This window comes from Grampus griseus, assembly GCF_964374135.1.
Source record: "Grampus griseus genome assembly, chromosome: 8".
In the NCBI taxonomy this organism is placed as follows: Eukaryota; Metazoa; Chordata; class Mammalia; order Artiodactyla; family Delphinidae; genus Grampus; species Grampus griseus.
In genome coordinates this window covers 75,430,269-75,449,323 of record NC_139002.1, presented here as the reverse complement: position 1 = coordinate 75,449,323, position 19,055 = coordinate 75,430,269, and the positions used below count along the sequence as shown (strand labels likewise).

The following is a 19,055-nucleotide window of genomic DNA, read 5'->3' as shown; positions in this document are numbered from 1 at the left end:
GAACCCCAGCCATCACAGTAATGATTAAGTTATAGCACATTTTAAAATTCTAGGTGACTATTTTCAATGTTGAATCCTCAGAACTTTTATTATCCCGCGAGATATGACTTTTTCACTTTTTAACCAGAAAAAATGTAGGAAAGAGGTAACATTTCTTTTCTGTTTGATATATTGTCTTTCCTCTCCTTTCTCAAAGAACTGTTGTTACAGCATAGAACTGGGAAGGGCAATTTTGGGGATCCTTCTCTGGAACTTGTCAAGGGCCAACACTATAGGATGTGAAATACCCAGTACTTAACTAAACCCCACTAAGACTTTAAAGAGGGATTGATTTGGTAAACTTGGAACATATTTGATGGTGAATGCACATTTGAGTTTTCTCAGCTGAAGATCTTGCCTCACTAGTCATGAAATTCCTGGGCAAAGAGGTCATTTGTCACTAATGTCTTTGGCCATATTTCCTAACACTCATGACAGACACTAATTGTATATTGGACACATAAATGAATAAATGAATGAGTGAGTGAATGAATGAGTGAATCCATCATTCAATAAATCAATGTACCACCAAAGCTCATATGTCTTCTTTAATTATACGCTCACTCATTTTTGGTTGAATGGAGATTTTCTATATGACTACTAACTTCTAAAATGTTAGCACCAGAGTAAATGACAAACTAAAAAAAAAAGGAGAGAAAAAAATGGCCCAATGTACTTTGAAAACCAACTGAACAGTGGCAGCAGATACTAACTGATTTGGGACAGAGACTAGAATGATCTTTGGAAATAAGAATGTCAATAATGAGAAATGCCATGTCAGGAACTCATGGCAGACAAAAGGATGTCTTCAGGCCTGTCAATTTCTCCTAGCAAATTTCTTCTGGAAACAAAGCATCTGAAAAGACATCTTACAGTGGCAGATATCTGTTATATACCTCATTTATTACATAGACTACTAACCACTTGGGGGAAGAAGTCTTCTTTGCCAATAAAGAAATGACAGAAATTAAAGCTGTGGACCTGCTTATCTTATAAAGAGCACACTTGGCCTGACAGGCTTATTTTTTTCAGGACACCAAGGTAAAGGTCAGAGTTCCAGCTTACTATAGAAATGTCTAATGGAGGACCTTGAATCTGGTCTAGAGGAGAAATGACCATCAGGAAGGATGCTTGTCTCTTACCTCTCCACATTCCCATCAATATTCCATATTCCCATTCACATCTCATCTATATTCCCAAATTTCTACTTTACATGCGTGCTAACATGCCTTGGTAAACTCCAATAGCTCCTCTTGGCTTGCAAACACATTCCAGATGCTCCAACCTGACAATCAAACACCCTTTTCTTATTGCGTTTTGCTTGAACTTCCATCATAGCACTCAGTACAATGTGTTTAATATTATCATTATTTTTTGAGACTACATTCCCCATCACATTGTGAACTGCGACTCAAAAATAAGGTGACTTTAATCAACAGCTCTTCATGTCAATGGACACAAAATTTGTTAAGAATCTACTGTATCATTTGCTATGGTATTTATTAGCACCATTCACCAAATACGTCTAATTGTCAAACCTAGGTACATGGTAGGAAGGCCTTTCCTTTCTCCTTGTAGTTGTTTGAGGACTGGCAACTAGTTATAGTTAGTCAATGAGTTGTAGGTCAAAGGGATTTGGTTAGACTATATTTTGGCTGATACAAGATGCTCTAGGCTCTCTTTTCCCTGTCTTGGTGACTAGCAATGTTCACAATAGTGACTATTCCATCAGTTTACATCCCAAAGTCATTATGATAAGCAGAGCACCACTCCTGTTGACCAGTGAAATACATGAGCAACAAACAAAACCTGATTATTTTAAGTCACTCATATTTGAGGTTGTTACTGCAGAACAGCCTAACCTGACTGATACAAGGGCCATGATAAATGTTTTCACACATATTATCTGATGTTCACAGTAACCTATAGGTACAACAGATATGAGCAATGTTTTACAAGTGCGATTTAGAGAAGTAAACAATTAGCCCAGGGTCAAGCAGCTTTATTCATTCCCTCATTCAATACTTATTGAGCACTGCCCTGTGCCGGGCTATATTCTAAGTAGCCAAGGTAGAACTGTCCTAAGGCAGAACAAGCCTGTTGAATAAAAAAAAAACAAAGTCAAAAGTTTGGGTGGCCACCTCCTAAAGGACAAGGATGGAAATGGTACAAGATAAAGTCAGAGAGGCAGAAAGGAAAAAAGTCACATAGGGTTTTAAATCAAAATAAGGAGAATTAACTTGATTTTCTGAGAAATGGAAAACTACAAGAGATCTTCAGAAAGTCCTGGTTTTACAAGTTTGCCCTCATCACTCTGTGAATAGAGAGTTGCAGTAGAGCAAGCCTGAGCAGCAGGTCCAGAATGGTAATCACTGAGGATGTCTCGTAGTTTGGTAGTAGAGGATATGGACGGAAATGGATGAAGTGGACGGACTTAGGACAGCGTGTGGAGGGTAGATTCAACAAGTCTGATGTACAGACTGAAAGGGAGGGACAAGAGAAAGAAAGCAATCAAGTATCACCCGGAGCTTCCTGGCTTGAAAAACTAGATAGATGGTGCTTTCATTTGCTGAGATGCAGAAAATTGGAAGAGGAGGAGGTTTGCGGGGATGGAAGGAAATCCAGAGTTCTATCTCATACATGTTAATATGAAATGCCTATTAAATACCTATGTGTAGATGTCAAGTTGAATATATGATTCAGAAGCTCAGGAGAAAGACTGGAACTGGATAGAAATTTACGAGTTATTAACATAGAGATGCTGTAATGTCATCATACTGAATGGAGGCATCTGAAAAGACGACATGGATGAACAAGAGGAAAAGGTCCAGGGCAGGGCTCTACAGTACTGTAACCTTTAAGATATCAGCAGAGGGAGAAGAATAGCTAGGGACACTGGGAAGGTGTGACCGGTGACATAGAAGGAAAATCAGGAAATACATTGTCTCAGAAGTGAATAAAAGAATGTGCTTAAAAAAGGAAGACGTAGTCAGCTTTGCTAAATGCTGCTGAGAGGTCACAAGAGGTAAGAAGATTAGACTGAACAAAATGGAGCTCATGGTTGACCTTGATAAATGTACTCTCTGTCAAATGGTGCATCTGGAAGACTTAGTGGGAGTGGATGAAGAGGGTGTGTGAGGCAAGTACATGTAAGGAAGGGAGTAACCCCTGACGATGCAATTAAGACGTTTGCTATGAACAGAAGCAGAAAAATGGGCAGTATATAAGAAGAATTCTGGGATCAGTGGAAGTTTTTTTTTTAAGAAAAATATCTTATCCCCAATTCTATGACCTATGGGGGCAGTCCAAAAGCCCTCACTGAGATTTCTGACACTCCTGAGAGGAGGCCGTGGTGACTGTGATTGTTGCATTCATGTCTGTATAAGTGTACTTTGGGTGGCAGGGAAAGGATCGGAATGGTTACCTCTGCCCCTGAGGTCACGATATCCTATACACACATGTACCATTTCCCTCACTGTCCCTCATGTTAACCTGCATTCATTGGGGTCAGAATGGGGAGGGTCTCACCCAGTCTTCAAGGTGGCAGATTTTGCTGAAAGTTAGAGGGTCATGAGGAAGACTCGCCCTGCATACTATACAGCAAAACCACCACAACAAAACCCCTCACACTAAATATTCCTACCCTTAAAAGTCCTTTCAGCCATCCTTTCACTGAGCAGTTTTCGTTGACCCCTGTCCTCCACAGCACCCAGCCTTCTGCTCTCTGGCTGGTTCCTCTCTCCTCCCTCTTTTATTTCTCTCTTTTGTTCTAACTTTTCTATTCTCTCTCAGACAAAATACATGCACAAACAAAACAAAAAGTTTCCCTGCAGAACTACTTACTCTTTGTTTTTTTTGGATGGTGTACCCACTGATAATCATACACTTGCCTTTTACTCCAAACAACACATTTCTCTTTCTAAAAGTAACTCTGGAGCTAGTTCTTAAAATACTACATTTTCCATCTGGTTGCATATACACTGTACAAACTACCAGGCAGAGCACCTGTCCTTAAGAGGCTTTCAACAAGCACCAGCTCTTGTCTTCCTCCTTCAGTGAAGAAAATAAGAGCAGAGGTGCTACGTATTCTGATATAATTTCAACAAGGCCTTTCCACCCAGCAGTGTCTTAATCAGGTCTGAGTTGCATGATACGGTACCTCTGTGTTGGGAGATGATCCACTGCCTTTGCCTCATGTTAGGGTTAACATAAGTCAGGACCTGGACAGACCACAGAGAACAGAACAAGACTCATCTGTAATATCACAGATTTTTAGACTATATTTGTTTACAGGTCCAAAAGAGTTTTGCCCCCTTAAAATGTTTGGATCACAGCATAATGTTTATGAAGTCTCTTTTTTCTCTGGGAATTTTGTAATAATACATAAAAGACAGGTAAACAATATTTGGTCTACTGCAGGAGTCAGAATCTTGCATCAATCTGAAATCCTTTAGCCAAAGAACAGTAACGTAAAAATATACAACAATCAATGGCAAAAGTATTTGGACATACAAACATGCTTCTCAAACTTTTATAACTTTTTACACCTCTGAAAAGGCCATTCAAAATAAAATATATTGGGGCTTCCCTGGTGGCGCAGTGGTTAAGAATCCACCTGCCAGTGCAGGGGACACGGGTTCGAGCCCAGGAAGATCCCATATACCGCGGAGCAACTAAGCCCGTGTGCCACAACTACTGAGCCCACGTGCCACAACTACTGAAGCCCACACGCCTAGAGCCCATGCTCCACAACAAGAGAAGCCACCGCAATGAGAAGCCCACATACCGCAACGAAGAGTAGCCCCCATTCGCCACAACTAAAAGCAAGCCCACGTGCAGCAATGAGGACCTAACGCAGCCAAAAATAAATAAATAAATAAATTTAAAAAAAAATAAAAATAAAATTAAAATAAAATATATTAAGAGTGGAATTCCACTGTGAGTGAAAATAAATTTAAAATTTTTTAAATAAATTAAAATAAATGAATTAGTTTAAAAAGAAATCATTTTTTATATATCAGTCATTAGGACAAAGAGAAAGATGCCAAGAGTCAGAGAAATACACAGCATGACTGAAATCATGTATTCAGGGAGCACCTTCCTTATAGGTTACAGATTAGGCATTCAAAGACATTTCATCCAAGAGAAGAAAGACTCAGAATCTTCTACCACCCTTAACCAATTTACTGTTCCTGTCTCTGTGTTCGTGATTTGAATGATAATGGAACCCCAAACCAAATGCCCACCAAGCCAGCACTGCTCACACAGAGGCAGTGACCACAGTCCATGGAGTTCCAGTTTTGTATTCACAGCCCAGTGATAAAGGGAAGAAGAGGGACAAAACTGACAATAGCATATGTCAGTGAAAAGTCTTGACTGGCTCCCATATACCCAATCCGTGCCCACCAGATACTCTCGCTCCTGCTTTAAATTTAACCTCTTATCTTTCCCAACGAGAACAAAGTACATTTTCTCACATAAAAACACATTTCACCTTGATGGAAGGAAAACAGTTTGATACTTTTCTCAATTTGGAACTGATGTCTCTCTCTAAGTCCTTCAGTGTTACCATAGGCAACTGGGTCTTCAATTTCAAACCATATACCCATGCACGCACGCACACACACAGAGACAGAAATACTGGGAGTGGAAATAAATTAGGCCGACAAAATTTCTCTTATTATCACTTCATTCCTAAAAAGTTGATGATAAGATAATGCAAGAGAAGAACTACTTAGTTGAAAATAGTACTTAGTGTACTTAGAGCTAAATGTAATGACACAGATACGGCACAGAGAAGGACTGAATCAGAAAAGCAACTTCTTAATGCTCACCAGTACAAGAGAAGTCATCCACGCGAATGTATCCTGGGACACAGTCACAGCGATATAACCCAGGCAAGTTGACACACACAGTGTTGGCATGACAGTAATGCATCTTAGCCGCACACTCATCAATATCTGAAGGAGAAAAAAGAGAAGCAATATCACGGTTAGTCAGATGGTTGAACCGGAACGTAATCATCTTACAATGAAATTAGAAAAAGCGAATGCCCATTGAAGCCAAGAGAAAAAGCAAGATGTGTTAAACACAAAAGCTTAAGTGCAAATTCAGCTGATGCAGAAGATCCCATCTTAAACTGAAAATATTTCTAGAAAGATGCATGGTGGGACACAACAGTGAAGAACCTAAGTATGAAGACTGAATATGTTATTAGTAATCTCTAACCAAGAAAGATGCTTGTTTTAAATGTCCAAAATCAAGGAGTTCTGTGTCCAGGCATTGATACCAATGAATATTTATTAGGTGTCCACTGTACATGGTGTTGCATGGAATCGAGCCCCTCTCTGCTTGTTTTTCTTACTAACACATGCTTTAATCCATCTGTTACAAAATGATGGTGTAGCCACTTTCTCCCACGTTGTACTGTGAATACAGACTGTAGCTACTGTCTAATGCAAATTAATGTCTTTCACCCCTTAACCTGGAGATGCATCCCATGTCAAAGAATAATGGGCTGATTCAACAAAAAAGATCTTTTCTCTTTGGAATGGAGATCAGAGCACCACTGCTTTCTCATAAAAAGTTCATGGTAAGAATTAAGATAACCTACAACCTTAAGTAAAGAGTTTAGTATTTTCTGGAATTTATGTTTTCAAAAATGGCTTTACAGCAACCTACAGATTCAATGCAATCCCTATCAAACGACCAATGGCATTTTTCACAGAACTAGAACAAAAAATTTCACAATTTGTATGGAAACACAAAAGACCCTGAATAGCCAAAGCAATCTTGAGAATGAAAAATGGAGCTGGAGGAATCAGGCTCCCAGACTTCAGACTATACTACAAAGCTACAGTCATCAAGAAAGTATGGTACTGGCACAAAAACAGAAATATAGATCAATGGAACAGGACAGAAAGCCCAGAGATAAACCCACACACATATGGTCACCTTATCTTTGATAAAGGAGGCAAGAATATACAATGGAGAAAAGACAGCCTCTTCAATAAGTGGTGCTGGGAAAACTGAAGAGCTACATATAATAGAATGAAATTAGAACACTCCCTACCACCATACACAAAAATAAACTCAAAATGGATTAAAGACCTAAATGAAAGGCCGGACACTATAAAACTCTTAGAGGAAAACATAGGCAGAACACTCTATGACATAAATCACAGCAAGATCCTTTTTGACCCACCTCCTAGAGAAATGGAAATGAAAACAAAAATAAACAAATGGGACCTAATGAAACTTCAAAGCTTTTGCACAGCAAAGGAAACTATAAACAAGACCAAAAGACAACCCTCAGAATGGGAGAAAATATTTGCAAACGAACCAACTGACAAAGGATTAATCTCCAAAATATACAAGCAGCTCATGCAGCTCAATAACAAAAAAACAACCCAATCCAAAAATGGGCAGAAGACCTAAATAGACATTTCTCCAAAGAAGATATCAGATTACCAACAAATACATGAAAGGATGCTCAACATCACTAATTATTAGAGAAATGCAAATCAAAACTACAATGACATATCACCTCACACTGGTCAGAATGGCCATCATCAAAAAATCTAGAAACAATAAATGCTGGAGAGGGTGTGGAGAAAAGGGAACTCTCTTGCACTGTTGGTGAGAATGTAAATTCATAGAGCCACTGTGGAGAACAGTATGGAGATTCCTTAAAAAACTAAAAATAGAACTACCATATGACCCAGCAATCCCACTACTAGGCATATACCCTGAGAAATCCATAATTCAAAAAGAGACATGTACCACAATGTTCATTGCAGCTCTATTTACAATAGCCAGGACATGGAAGCAACCTAAGTGTCCATCAACAGATGAATGGATAAAGAAGATGTGGCACATATATACAATGGAATATTACTCGGCCATAAAAAGAAATTTTGCTTTACAGAAGAGTGGATATCATGAAAGTCAAGAGGAAAAATGTTTCAAGAAAGGAGTAATGGTCAGTTTTGTCACGTGATGCTGAGAAAGTTGAATAAGATAGGAAGAGAATTAACCATTGGATTTGGCAAGAAGTTCACTGCTGCCCTTGGCCTGGTAAGAGTAGTTTGGGGAAAGTGGCTGGCAAAGCCTGACTGGAGTCAATTAAAGAAAGAATGAAAGATGAAGGAGACAGAGAAACAAGGCAAACTTTTTGAGATATTTTGTCATCAAGAGAAGAAAAACTGAAACAGTAACTCTAGGGAGACTCGATGATGAAAGACAGTCTTGTTTAAAGACTCTCTCGTGATGGAAAAGATCACAGTGAGTTTACACGCCATTGGGAATGATTCAACACTAGTGAAGAAAATTGACAGTATAGAAGAGAGAACAGATCTTTGCAGAAGTCAAGTCCTGGGGAGGCAAGAGGAGTTGTGTTCCAGTCCACAGATGGAGGAAGTCATCTTCACAACAAGAATGAAACCAAGAGATAAGGGAAGAGGTGGAGATAAGTTGGCATATTGGGTGGTGGAAAGATGAAGTAGTTCTCCTTTACTTGTTTTTTTATTTCCTCAGTGAAACGAGAAGAAAGAGAACTAGGAGAGGAAGGAGGTATCGGATGTTTAAGGAAAGGGGAAAAGTTATGAAATAATCATTTTGGAAAGAAGGAAAGAGAATTTACTATAGAGTATACTAGGTGGCTGCAGAGGCATGTGTGATTTGTGGCCATAAATATTAAGTGAGAGCAGTCAGCATGGCCATGTGTTTTTTTCCTGTCTCATCCAGATATCTGGGGTAGGGGCAGGGTACTTGGAAAGTTAGGTGTACCCAGAGATGAGTTTTTAAACAAACAGGATAGGTAAAAAGAGAAATAAGGGAATTGAGGTTGCAAAAAAAAAGAGCTGATGATAATGAGATACCAAGGAACCTCAGCTATTAAGGACAGAAGTGATGACAGTAAGATGGATGTAGACAGTTGAAATGTACTGCCCAGATCTCTCCTCACAACTGAAGAACTTATTCCCCCAGCTGCCTGAAGTACCGCCTGCTAACGATCTTCAGCTGTTAGCCTTTTAGGAAAACTGTCCTTGACTGAATCGAGCTGCCTTATCCTTAGTTACACTGCCGTCCTCAGGACAACCTTCAATGGAGGCTGGTTCTCCTTTACCCCAACTCAAGATAAGTGTAAAGGACTATCCCAGGTTCAGAGAACTCACTGAGATGAGCTAAATCCGCCCTCTGCCCAATCCTGTATCTTTCCCTTCCCCCATATATGTTCACCCCTACAGCACTCCCTAACAAACTTCCTGCATGCCAGTCTCCATCTCAGAGTTTGCTTCCTAAGTGAACCCTAACAGCAGCAGGAATCCTGATGGAGGCAAGGAACTATGCCAGTGAGAGTACTGGAGCGTGTGAGCTGGGAAGCTAGGAGATGGAGTTATAGAGTAATGTGCTTGACATTAAGAGTTCAAAGGTGATTTCGTTGATTACAAGGTCTTTCATATGACTATGTGAGAGGAGAAGAATCGATCATTGTAAGTGAGAGACTAGGACACCAAGAAAAGCCAGGTATAGGAGGGGGCTAGTCAGCATTAGTACTGTTCATCCAGTATTACCAGTTTTCCTCTTCCTGGGCACATAATACAACTGTACTTCCCCATCCTCTTCAAAACTAAGCATGGCTATATGACAAAGCATGAATCTGAGCAGGGGCATACCACCCCGGGGTGGAAAGATTAAGGGCTAGCATCAGGCTTAACGCATTTCCTTCTTTCTTTTTTGGAAAGTGTGGGAGCACAGAGATGAAGTCTCTTTCAGCCTGGCTCCCTGAATGAGGAGCAGGTCACCAGACCAGCATGATGGACACGTTTCATGACCTAGAAATATGCTTTTGTTAGTTTAAGCCACTGAGCCTACTCTGACTAGTACAAAGAATGACCATGAGAAACATCTCAAAGAAGATCATTAAGCTTGACCTTGAAAGATGAACAGAAATTCAGCTTAGAGATTGGAGGTGAGGAAACAGAAGGGAAACTACAGGGGCTAAACTTTTTGTCATTGCAGAGTTAGAAAGGGAGAGGACCATTTAGTCTGTACGTTCAAAGAACACTAATTAGCCCTCTACTACACTTTGAGGCAGAGTGATGAACAAAACTCCATCATGGACCTCATAGCCTGGCAAGGCACTGAGCAGAACTTATATGTTCTACCGATAACGTGAGATCAATTCATGGGGATTTGACCTAGTCTGAGAGGTTCAGAGAAGGATTCTCTACGGAAGTGATTGCTCATCCAAGACCTGAAATAGAAATGAAACAGGTGAAGGGGAGGTGAGTAACATACCAGATAGAGAAGAATAAGAAGAATTCGTTAGAGGAGGGAACTTTGCCTAGTTGAAGAGAAACTGGAAAGATGAGCTTGGGCCAGACCCTGCTGGGCCCTGGAGGCCACGTAAAGGAGCCTGGGCTTTAATCACGGTGGTGACACAGTCCAATTTCTGTTCTCAAAATATCACTCGGCTGTAGTGAAGAGAGTGGATTGGAGCAGGGCCAGCTGAAGGCTAAGTCACACTGGTATTTTACTCACAGAGATGCAGCCACACTGAACTCATTCTGTACTGCTAGGATGCCCAGCCATTTTTTAAGATGAGAAACTAGTCAGGACTTGCCTCAGAGGCAATTCAATCTTCCACCCATGGGCCACAGCTGCCAACCAGGCTGCTGATGGCAATGACTGTTTCTCTGTCATGGACCCTTGTCAGCTCCTCCCAGAGAGAAACTCCTGACTCATCTCCCTCAGGCCACTGCATAACTGCTGAGAGCTGTCTGCCTCATCTAGATTTGAAGGAGTTACCTGGCCATAACAAGTTTATTTTGATTCAAACAGCTAAGCTATCTCCTTGTTTCATAGGATGCCAAGGCCCTGAGTAAAAATATTTTCAAAAATCAGAAAGGGGATGTTAGGAAACCCCAGAGAGAATTTCTCACATAGGTTTATCCAACCCTTGCTCTCTGCGAGCCACCTAGGACCCCATGGCCACACATCCCTGCCACTCTGCTGATGTGTCTTTGAGTTGCTTTTGTTTTCAATTCATACCATTGGTAATTCCAGCCCTTGCATATCTAATAATGCTCTGGTACCAGTCCAGAAAGAGGAAGAACCAAAGTAAGGCAGAAAAGTTGACAAATGTACCAGGAAATTAAACTGTCACAACCTTATCTTTGTTGCTTATCTTCTATCACACAAACAGCAGATATAAAAATCAGTTCCTGGTAAAAATGAGGGTAGGGAGAGAAAAAGTGTTTAGAGTCATAGGTTAGGTCCCTTGAGACAAGAGGATGGAAGAAAGTAAGGAACTGACAATTCCCCTAGCTTGAGGATGGGGACAGGGGATGGAGGGGAGACACATCTGCCTAAGAAAGATTGCCTCTCCATCCTCAGGGGAAGGCACAAGCCTGGAGACAGTTTCAAGAGGATTCAAGAGTGCTTCACAAGCAAGTCTGGTTATGCAGAGAATCAAAACAGAATTAACATCTTCAGAGACCTGGGATATCCTGAGAAAATCTTGAGACATAGAAAACAACTGAGATTTTTCAAAACGAGCCTAGGACAAATGCTTTTTGTTCACAGACAAAAGATCCTAAAAGGTCATGAATAGTTACCCCAAAAAAAGAAAGAAAAAAACAAACAGAACTCCCCAATTAAAGAATGACCTGATGCTCAGAGAGAGAAACTGAGTGAGCCCAAAGCAATGAGGCTTTTTTTTCTTTTTTTTAATATATACATTTATTTATTTATTTTTGGCTGCATTGGGTCTTCGTTGCTGCGTGCGGGCTTTCTCTAGTTGCAGCGAGCGGGGGCTACTCTTCGATGCGGTGCACGGGCTTCTCACTGCAGTGGCTTCTCTTTGTTGCAGAGCACGGGCTCTACGCGCACGGGCTTGTAGTTGTGACATGCGGGCTCAGTAGTTGTGGCTCGCAGGCTCTAGAGTGCAGGCTCACTAGTTGTGGCGCACGGGCTTAGTTGCTCCACGGCAGGCATGTGGGATCTTCCTGGACCAGGGCTCAAACCCGCGTCCCGTGCATTGTCAGGTGATTCTTAACCACTGTGCCACCAGGGAAGTCCCACAATGAGGTTTTTAAATATAAACCTGAAAAGCCATCTGACTTTTGCCCAAGTGGTGATGGTGCTTTGCCTAAAGCAGGTCCCTCTCTCAAGCAATGGTCCTTTCCAGTCTCATATTTACCCAAAAGCCAGAAGGCAAGAAGAGGCAATGTCTGAGACTGAACTTCAAAGGAGAAGTTGAACACACTGAAGGCCAGGCTCAATCTAAAGGTTTGGATCAGTCTAGCAAGAATTTCTAAGAACCACAGTTAAGGTGACTACCAGAAGGATGAATGGATAAAAATTTTAAAACACATCATTAAGCACAGTATGATACCAAAATGAATAAGAGGCTAATAGTTGCTAATCTCAAAAGGTAAAACTAGGAACAGCCCCTAGCACCTGGTTAATACCCAGTAGCTGTCATTTCAACATATGAGACACTATGCTAGGTACTCCACAGGTAGCATCCCATCACCCCATTTATTCCACTTGACTACTTACTATAGGAGATAGATACCCCCATGTCAAGATGAGGAAACCAAGGCTCAGAGATTATTAGATCACTTGTCCAAGGCATAAAGTCAGTAAGCCTAAGACCCTGGGTTTGAATCCACAGTCTCCCTTCAAAGTTGGCATTGATTTCGCTGGGCCAGTTTTAGCCCTCCGTAACTTTTCGATCCTGTGACTATGTTACACGTGGCTGATGCCATCACAAAGTGTATGGAAACAGGCAGATCTCCAAATTCTATGTCCATGTGCAATACTGTTCATGACATTTGTTTCGTATTACACTCTCTGTTAAAATAGTAAAGCTGTACTGTGCATCACCGCTTCTGTGGCTCTTTTATATTAAATCCTAATACTTTCAAACTTTAGACTCCAGAGATCCAGGACCCCAAAACAGGTGATAGCATTCTGCTCTGAGCTGGAACCCTTGATACAACCTTAACTCAGGATGCTTAAGACTACTGAAGGCCCCCTGTAGGATTAGAAACTAGTGACAAAGGGGCCTGGGTCTTTTATTAAATATTGTTAGAGAAACACCTATAAACCCCACTGCAGTATATATCAGCTGGAGTATAATGGGGCTCAGATTGTGATTCCTTCTTATAGATTGCTTGTCACCTTTGAAATATCAGTGCTTGTCCTCTGTTGGTCTTCTGGGGTAACAAAAATACATGATTTATGTCCCTTCCCAGGAAAATAAAGTAGTTTGTTTTTGTTTTAAGAAGGTATGCCTATGGACTTTCAAGTGAAATCTGATGTGGCATGATTCTTCACATATCACCAGCATCCATCTGCATAAGACTGTTCAGAACAAACAGAGCTGAATTTGGCATCGTCGTCATTAAATTAGAGTGTAGAGCTTGGGTAGCAAAGATAGAAGCAAATGCAAAGAATTCTCTAAATAAAACAGTGTGATCTACTCAGACTAGTTACATAAGAATTTCCTAGAAAAAGGCAGCCCAGAGAGGGTTGGATGCAGAGAGTGGGGCGAGGGGGGAGTAGGGGGAGAAGTTATGCCCCACTCCCTGTGCACATTTAAAAAAGAAACAGAGTAAACAAAGAAAATCAATATTTATTGAGACTGTGCTCTGTGCCTAGAACTGTGTGCATCTCATTTCATTATCCCCAACCATCCAATGGACTGCCATCAGAAACGACAATGGAGAGCACCTACAATTTCACCCCAGGTTTCTGTGACTTCAAGAGCACACTTCGGGGCTTCCCTGGTGGCGTAGTGGTTGAGAGTCCGCCTGCCAATGTAGGGGACACGGGTTCGTGCCCCGGTCCGGGAAGATTCCACATGCCACGGAATGGCTGGGCTCGTGGGCCATGGCCACTGAGCCTGCTCGTCCAGAGCCTGTGCTCCGCAACGGGAGAGGCCACAACAGTGAGAGGCCCGCGTATCGCAAAAAAAAAAAAAAGAGCACACTTCTTCCACTCTGACTGTTGGACACGAGTGCTAGATTGACAGTCAAGAGTCAAGCTCTATTCTTGCTCTTTCTATTAGTTAACCCTAGCACTGGGCACTTCTCTAGACATCAGTTTTCCCATTTATAAAATGGTGAGTTGGATCAGAGAGCATCTAAAGACTTCCCTGGTTCTAAAGTTCTTGACACATTCAGGTGTTTCTGTCCTCACAATTCATCATAAACCCTGCTTCCGTAGCATTATATTCTGGGCCACCTGCTTTCATCCTGTTTCAATGAGCTTGAAGATGTTCCAGATGTCTTTTCCAAGACACAAGTCCTAGAAAATACTACTAAGATGACCTGAACCTTCACACTGTTCCTTGATACCTGTTTCAACTGAGATGGCGTCTCCCCAGAAAATGAAGAACAGCCAGGACTAGCAACAGACATTCAAACAAAAGCACAGCTCGGGACAAGCCCTCCAGGGACTAGCAAGATAACTCGCAGAGGAATTCTACCAGACTTTAATCTCCTGACTTTTCAGAAATCATGAGTTATAAAAACATGGTGGCACTGGGATTGATATTAGAACTGTCAGTACTCTCCCAACTGTGTCACACTGGGTATTTTGTAAAGTGAGGGCCTATATGGTCTCTGATTTGAACTTATAAAAATCCAGTGAAGCAGACAAGATATGAATTATTATGACCTCTTTCAATGAGAAAATAAAGACCTAGAGAAGAATTCTGACTTGCCCAAAGGTACACAGATAATCAGTGAGCTGGTAACAGAATCAAGGTCTTCTAACTCTGGAGTTAGTGCTTTATCCAATATTCCGTGCTTCTCTATAATTATTGTTTTCTTCCTAAAGCAAGGGGAGAGAAATTAAATGCCTATGGAATCAGAAATATAAACCAAATGCCAACAGAAGCCAGGTAGAAGATATACGCGCAAAATATGCCCCTTCCCCCAAATAAATAAGGTATATATTATTTTTCCTAAAATATAAATCAATCCCTACCTACCTACCTTTCTCTCCCTTCCCTCCCTCACTCTACCAATCTCTCTCAATCGTTTTCACTTCTCTACTTCCAAGAACAAAGAAATGATTCTTCTCTTACAAGGTAAAAAACACTGTGCAAGGCGAATGATACATGGAAAATGACACTAAACCTCAGTGGCGGAAAGACAGTGGAAGAATTTGAAATGTTATCTTCACTTTACAGATGAGAAACTAGGGCCATAGGAATGGACAGTTAATTGTCTAAGGTCCCATAGCCAGGAGGCGTACCTGGACTGCCGGGATGTGAATTCAGGCAGCTTGACTCCAGAGTTTGTACTCATCACTCTGTAGTATTGCCTCCCAGGGACTGTGGGCTAGATCTCTGATCTTTCTAGAGAATTTACATACCCTAGTATTAATTTAACTTTTTAAAATAGTGCCTCCATTTTTTTTTTCAAATATTTTGAACCAAGCAAAACACATCTGCCTATCAGATTCAACCCCAAAATGTCTGTGCCTTGAAGCATGTTATCACAAGGAGCTTTGGGGGACAGGGGGGTGTAAGAGAGAGGGGTGGGAAGAGAGAGAGAGAGAGGAAGGAGGATGGAAGGGAGGATGGAAATGGGCAAGGAAGGAAGGAGGAGGAGAAGGGAGGGAGGGAGGGGAAGAGAGAGAACATGACAGGAAGTAAAGACAATATAGGAAGGCAAAGAAAGGACAAAGTAAGACAAGAAAAGAGAAGAGAAGAGAAAAATAAGACAATCTAGGGAGCTTCCTATATAACGTCTATGGACTGAGTTATGTTCCCCCAGCAAATTCATTATGTTTATTCACTAACCTCCAATGTGATGGCATTTGGAGATGGGGCGCTTGTGGGGTAATTAGGTTTAGATAAGGTCATGAGAGTGGTGCCCTCCTGATGAGATCAGTGCCTTTTAAAGAAGAGACATGAAAGAGCGTACTCTCTCTCTGCCACGTGAGGACACAGGGAGAAAGCAGCAATGTGCAAGTCAGGAAGAGAGCCCTCACCAGAACCCAACCCTGCTGGCACCCTAATCTCAGACTTCCAGCCTCCAGAACTGTGAGTAAATTTCCGTTGTTTAAGCCATGCAGTCGACGACACTTTGTTATGACAGCTCCAACTGACTAATACAATAACCCTTTCAATTTCTGTTGCCTGGTGAGATGAATTTTTACATCATATTCCAAGATATGTGTCAAACAAACATGTTGCCTGCCAGATCAAATATCTGCAGATTAAAAATTCAAATAACCTTTTGGTCATCCCATGCATAGTAAAGAAGTCTTCTCCCACAGGGTTAAATACATCATAAGGTAGAAGTTAGATCGTTGGATTTTCTGATATTTTAAAAGTATTTCCCATATACAGCTATGTCAGATATTTGCAAATTCATGCTAAGATGTTTTCTCCCCCTGCTGGGCTCAATTTCAGAATTAAATACTGTCATAAAGTAACATCTCTTTGTGCCACTGGGAATCACAGCACACCAATTTTTAGCTGACATCGGAAGAGCATTGTAAGATACCTCTCTATGATTTTTTTTTTTTCTCCCAGGCTGGTTTTTCTGACCTTGGAGAGCATCCACAAACTGATGCTGAGTATCTATCTGCAAGGAAAGAAGTACGTTGAGTGAAAGGTGACTCGTTCAGCTTTAGCTGTAGGCTGTGCTCCAGCCTGCCTGAATCTATTAATATCTGAACCCTACTTCAGCCAACGGTACCAACAAAACGACTGAGCGCTTCCAAAAAGATCCAAGATTTCCTCCTGAGTTATGAATCAGTTGGAAATGTGGAAGCTATATGGTCTCTTGCCTTCCCTGCCCCTGGGAAAGCAAATTCAAGAGCTATTAAGAGACTGCTGAATTCCAGAGGCAGTAACGATTCCGAAGGTCAGTGAGATGTGGTCCTTGTATTCTGGCTTTTATACTAAGTGAAAAAAGCCAGACCATACAGAACCAGTCCTAAGCCAGGGAAGAGGCAGTCAGCTGAACATGAACAAAGTTCTACCGGAAAAAGAAGCGGCTAATTCCATCAGAAACTACTGAGGAAGGTTTCACCCAAAAGATGTTCGTTGTGGGTCTTGAGAAGGTAAGAAGAAGCCTTCATAAAATGTTGACGGCCTTCCCTTATCACTTTGATTGGGCAGCAATTCTTCTTTTTCCTCCAGCTTTATTAAGACATCATTGACATATAACATTGTGGAAGCTTAAGGTATACAATGTGTAAATTTGATACACTTACTGTTGCAAAATGATCACTACCACTGCTTTAGCTGACAGCTCCATCAGGTCACATAATTACCATTTCTATTTTGTGGTGAGAAGACATCAGACCTACTTTCTTAGCAGCTTTCAAATACATAATACAGTATTGTTCATTATAATCACCATTCTGTACATTAGATCCCAAGAACGTATTCATCTTATAACTAAGAAGTTTGTACTCTTTGACCATCAAAAGATGAATGAAAAAAGATGTGAGATACACAACACACACACACACAATGGAATATCATTTAGCCACAGGAAGGAAGTCTTACCATTTGCAACAACATGGATGAACCTTGGGAGTATTATGCTAAGTGAAATAAGCACTTCTCTCTCAGACAGAGAAAGACAAACACCATAAGATACCACTTATATGTGGGATCTAAAAAAGCCAAACTCATAGAAATTACTAAACTGGTGATGACCAGGGGCTGGGAGTTGGGAAAAATGGAGAGATGTTGGGCAGTTATTCTTTTGCTTTACAAAGATACACAAAAGTTAGCCAAGAGTGAATGAGATGGGAGACTGCAGCACCACCAGCTGCATCTACATCCTCTTTATCTCTGGTTGCACTATTCTTTCTACAGGTAGCATTTATTGATCACTACTTTGTGCCATAGTTATGAAGCACTTTGCATGGATTAACCCATTTCATCCTCACAAGTACCACATGGATAGGTATATATTAATACTTTCATTTCATCCTCACAAGTACCATATGGATAGGTATATATTAATACTTTCATTTTATTTTATGGAGGGTTAAACAGCAGGAAGGTGACCTCAGAGAATTTGAACCTTGGTATCTACTCTATTCTGCCTCTCTACAAAGCCACCTTAGCTTCCCCTTCCTCATATCCACTTTCCTCAGTTAATTAAATAGCAATTTCCTGTAGCCACAATTTGTCAAATTATTTATTCACCACCTTTCCCATGCAGTCACAATAAAGGGCACAGAGGTCTCAGTCTTTTAAAAATAAATGATTTGGTGCCAGAGGTTTATATCTGATTCACTACAGCATCAAATTAACCAGTGATTAAATACCAGGCTCTGAATTACACAAACAAACAGGCGCCTGTGGACCTATGGGCAGTTCGTTAATGAACACAACCGGGTTTCAATAAAACCAGTCCTTGTCTTCCAGCACCTGTATGAAGAATGATGTTCAGCTGAACGTCCTCAGGAAGGACAGCTACTTCTCTGTGCCTTTCCCCATATGAAGAGATTCCTTAGATGCAACAATCTTCTTGAATTGAAATCAACATTATTCCCAACTCCAAATTTTTACACATCTGACTGAATCCATCTTATCTAATATGAAAGCTGAAACCATAAAGCATTTAAAGTGGTCCTTAAAATTCACCAAGTCCAGACTCCTATGAAAAGTGATTGTTGAAAAACTTTAAAATAAATGGATGAAGAGAAATGAGAAAAAATCCACAGAATAATGACTCATAACCCACTTTCCTCTAAAAACACAATTCAAAAGTACAATGGAAAACACAATTCAAAAGGAGGAAAATGGAAGAGAATCGGGTTTTCATACAATCTACTGGTCTTGAACTACTTTTAAATGGAAGAACCGTTTAAAAAATAATAATAGTTAACGTTTGTGTAGCATTTACCAAGTACCAGGTACTGGTCTACATTTATTAACTAATTTAATTCTCATAATAACCCTTTGAAGTAGGTTTTTCATAATTTCAAGTCTATAGATGAGGAAATTGAGACATGGGAGACTA

General features: G+C 40.8%; 1 protein-coding gene across 3 annotated transcripts in view; it reads right to left on the bottom strand.

Moving 5' to 3' along the window:
* NELL1 (neural EGFL like 1) overlaps positions 1-19,055 on the bottom strand; it is an 853,170-nt gene that overhangs the window by 446,526 nt on the left and 387,589 nt on the right. For all 3 annotated transcript variants that reach the window (XM_082659859.1, XM_082659860.1, XM_082659861.1), the window contains one exon: positions 5,874-5,999. In XM_082659859.1, coding sequence (XP_082515985.1) covers positions 5,874-5,999 — 126 coding nt within the window. The remainder of the gene's footprint in view (positions 1-5,873; positions 6,000-19,055) is intronic.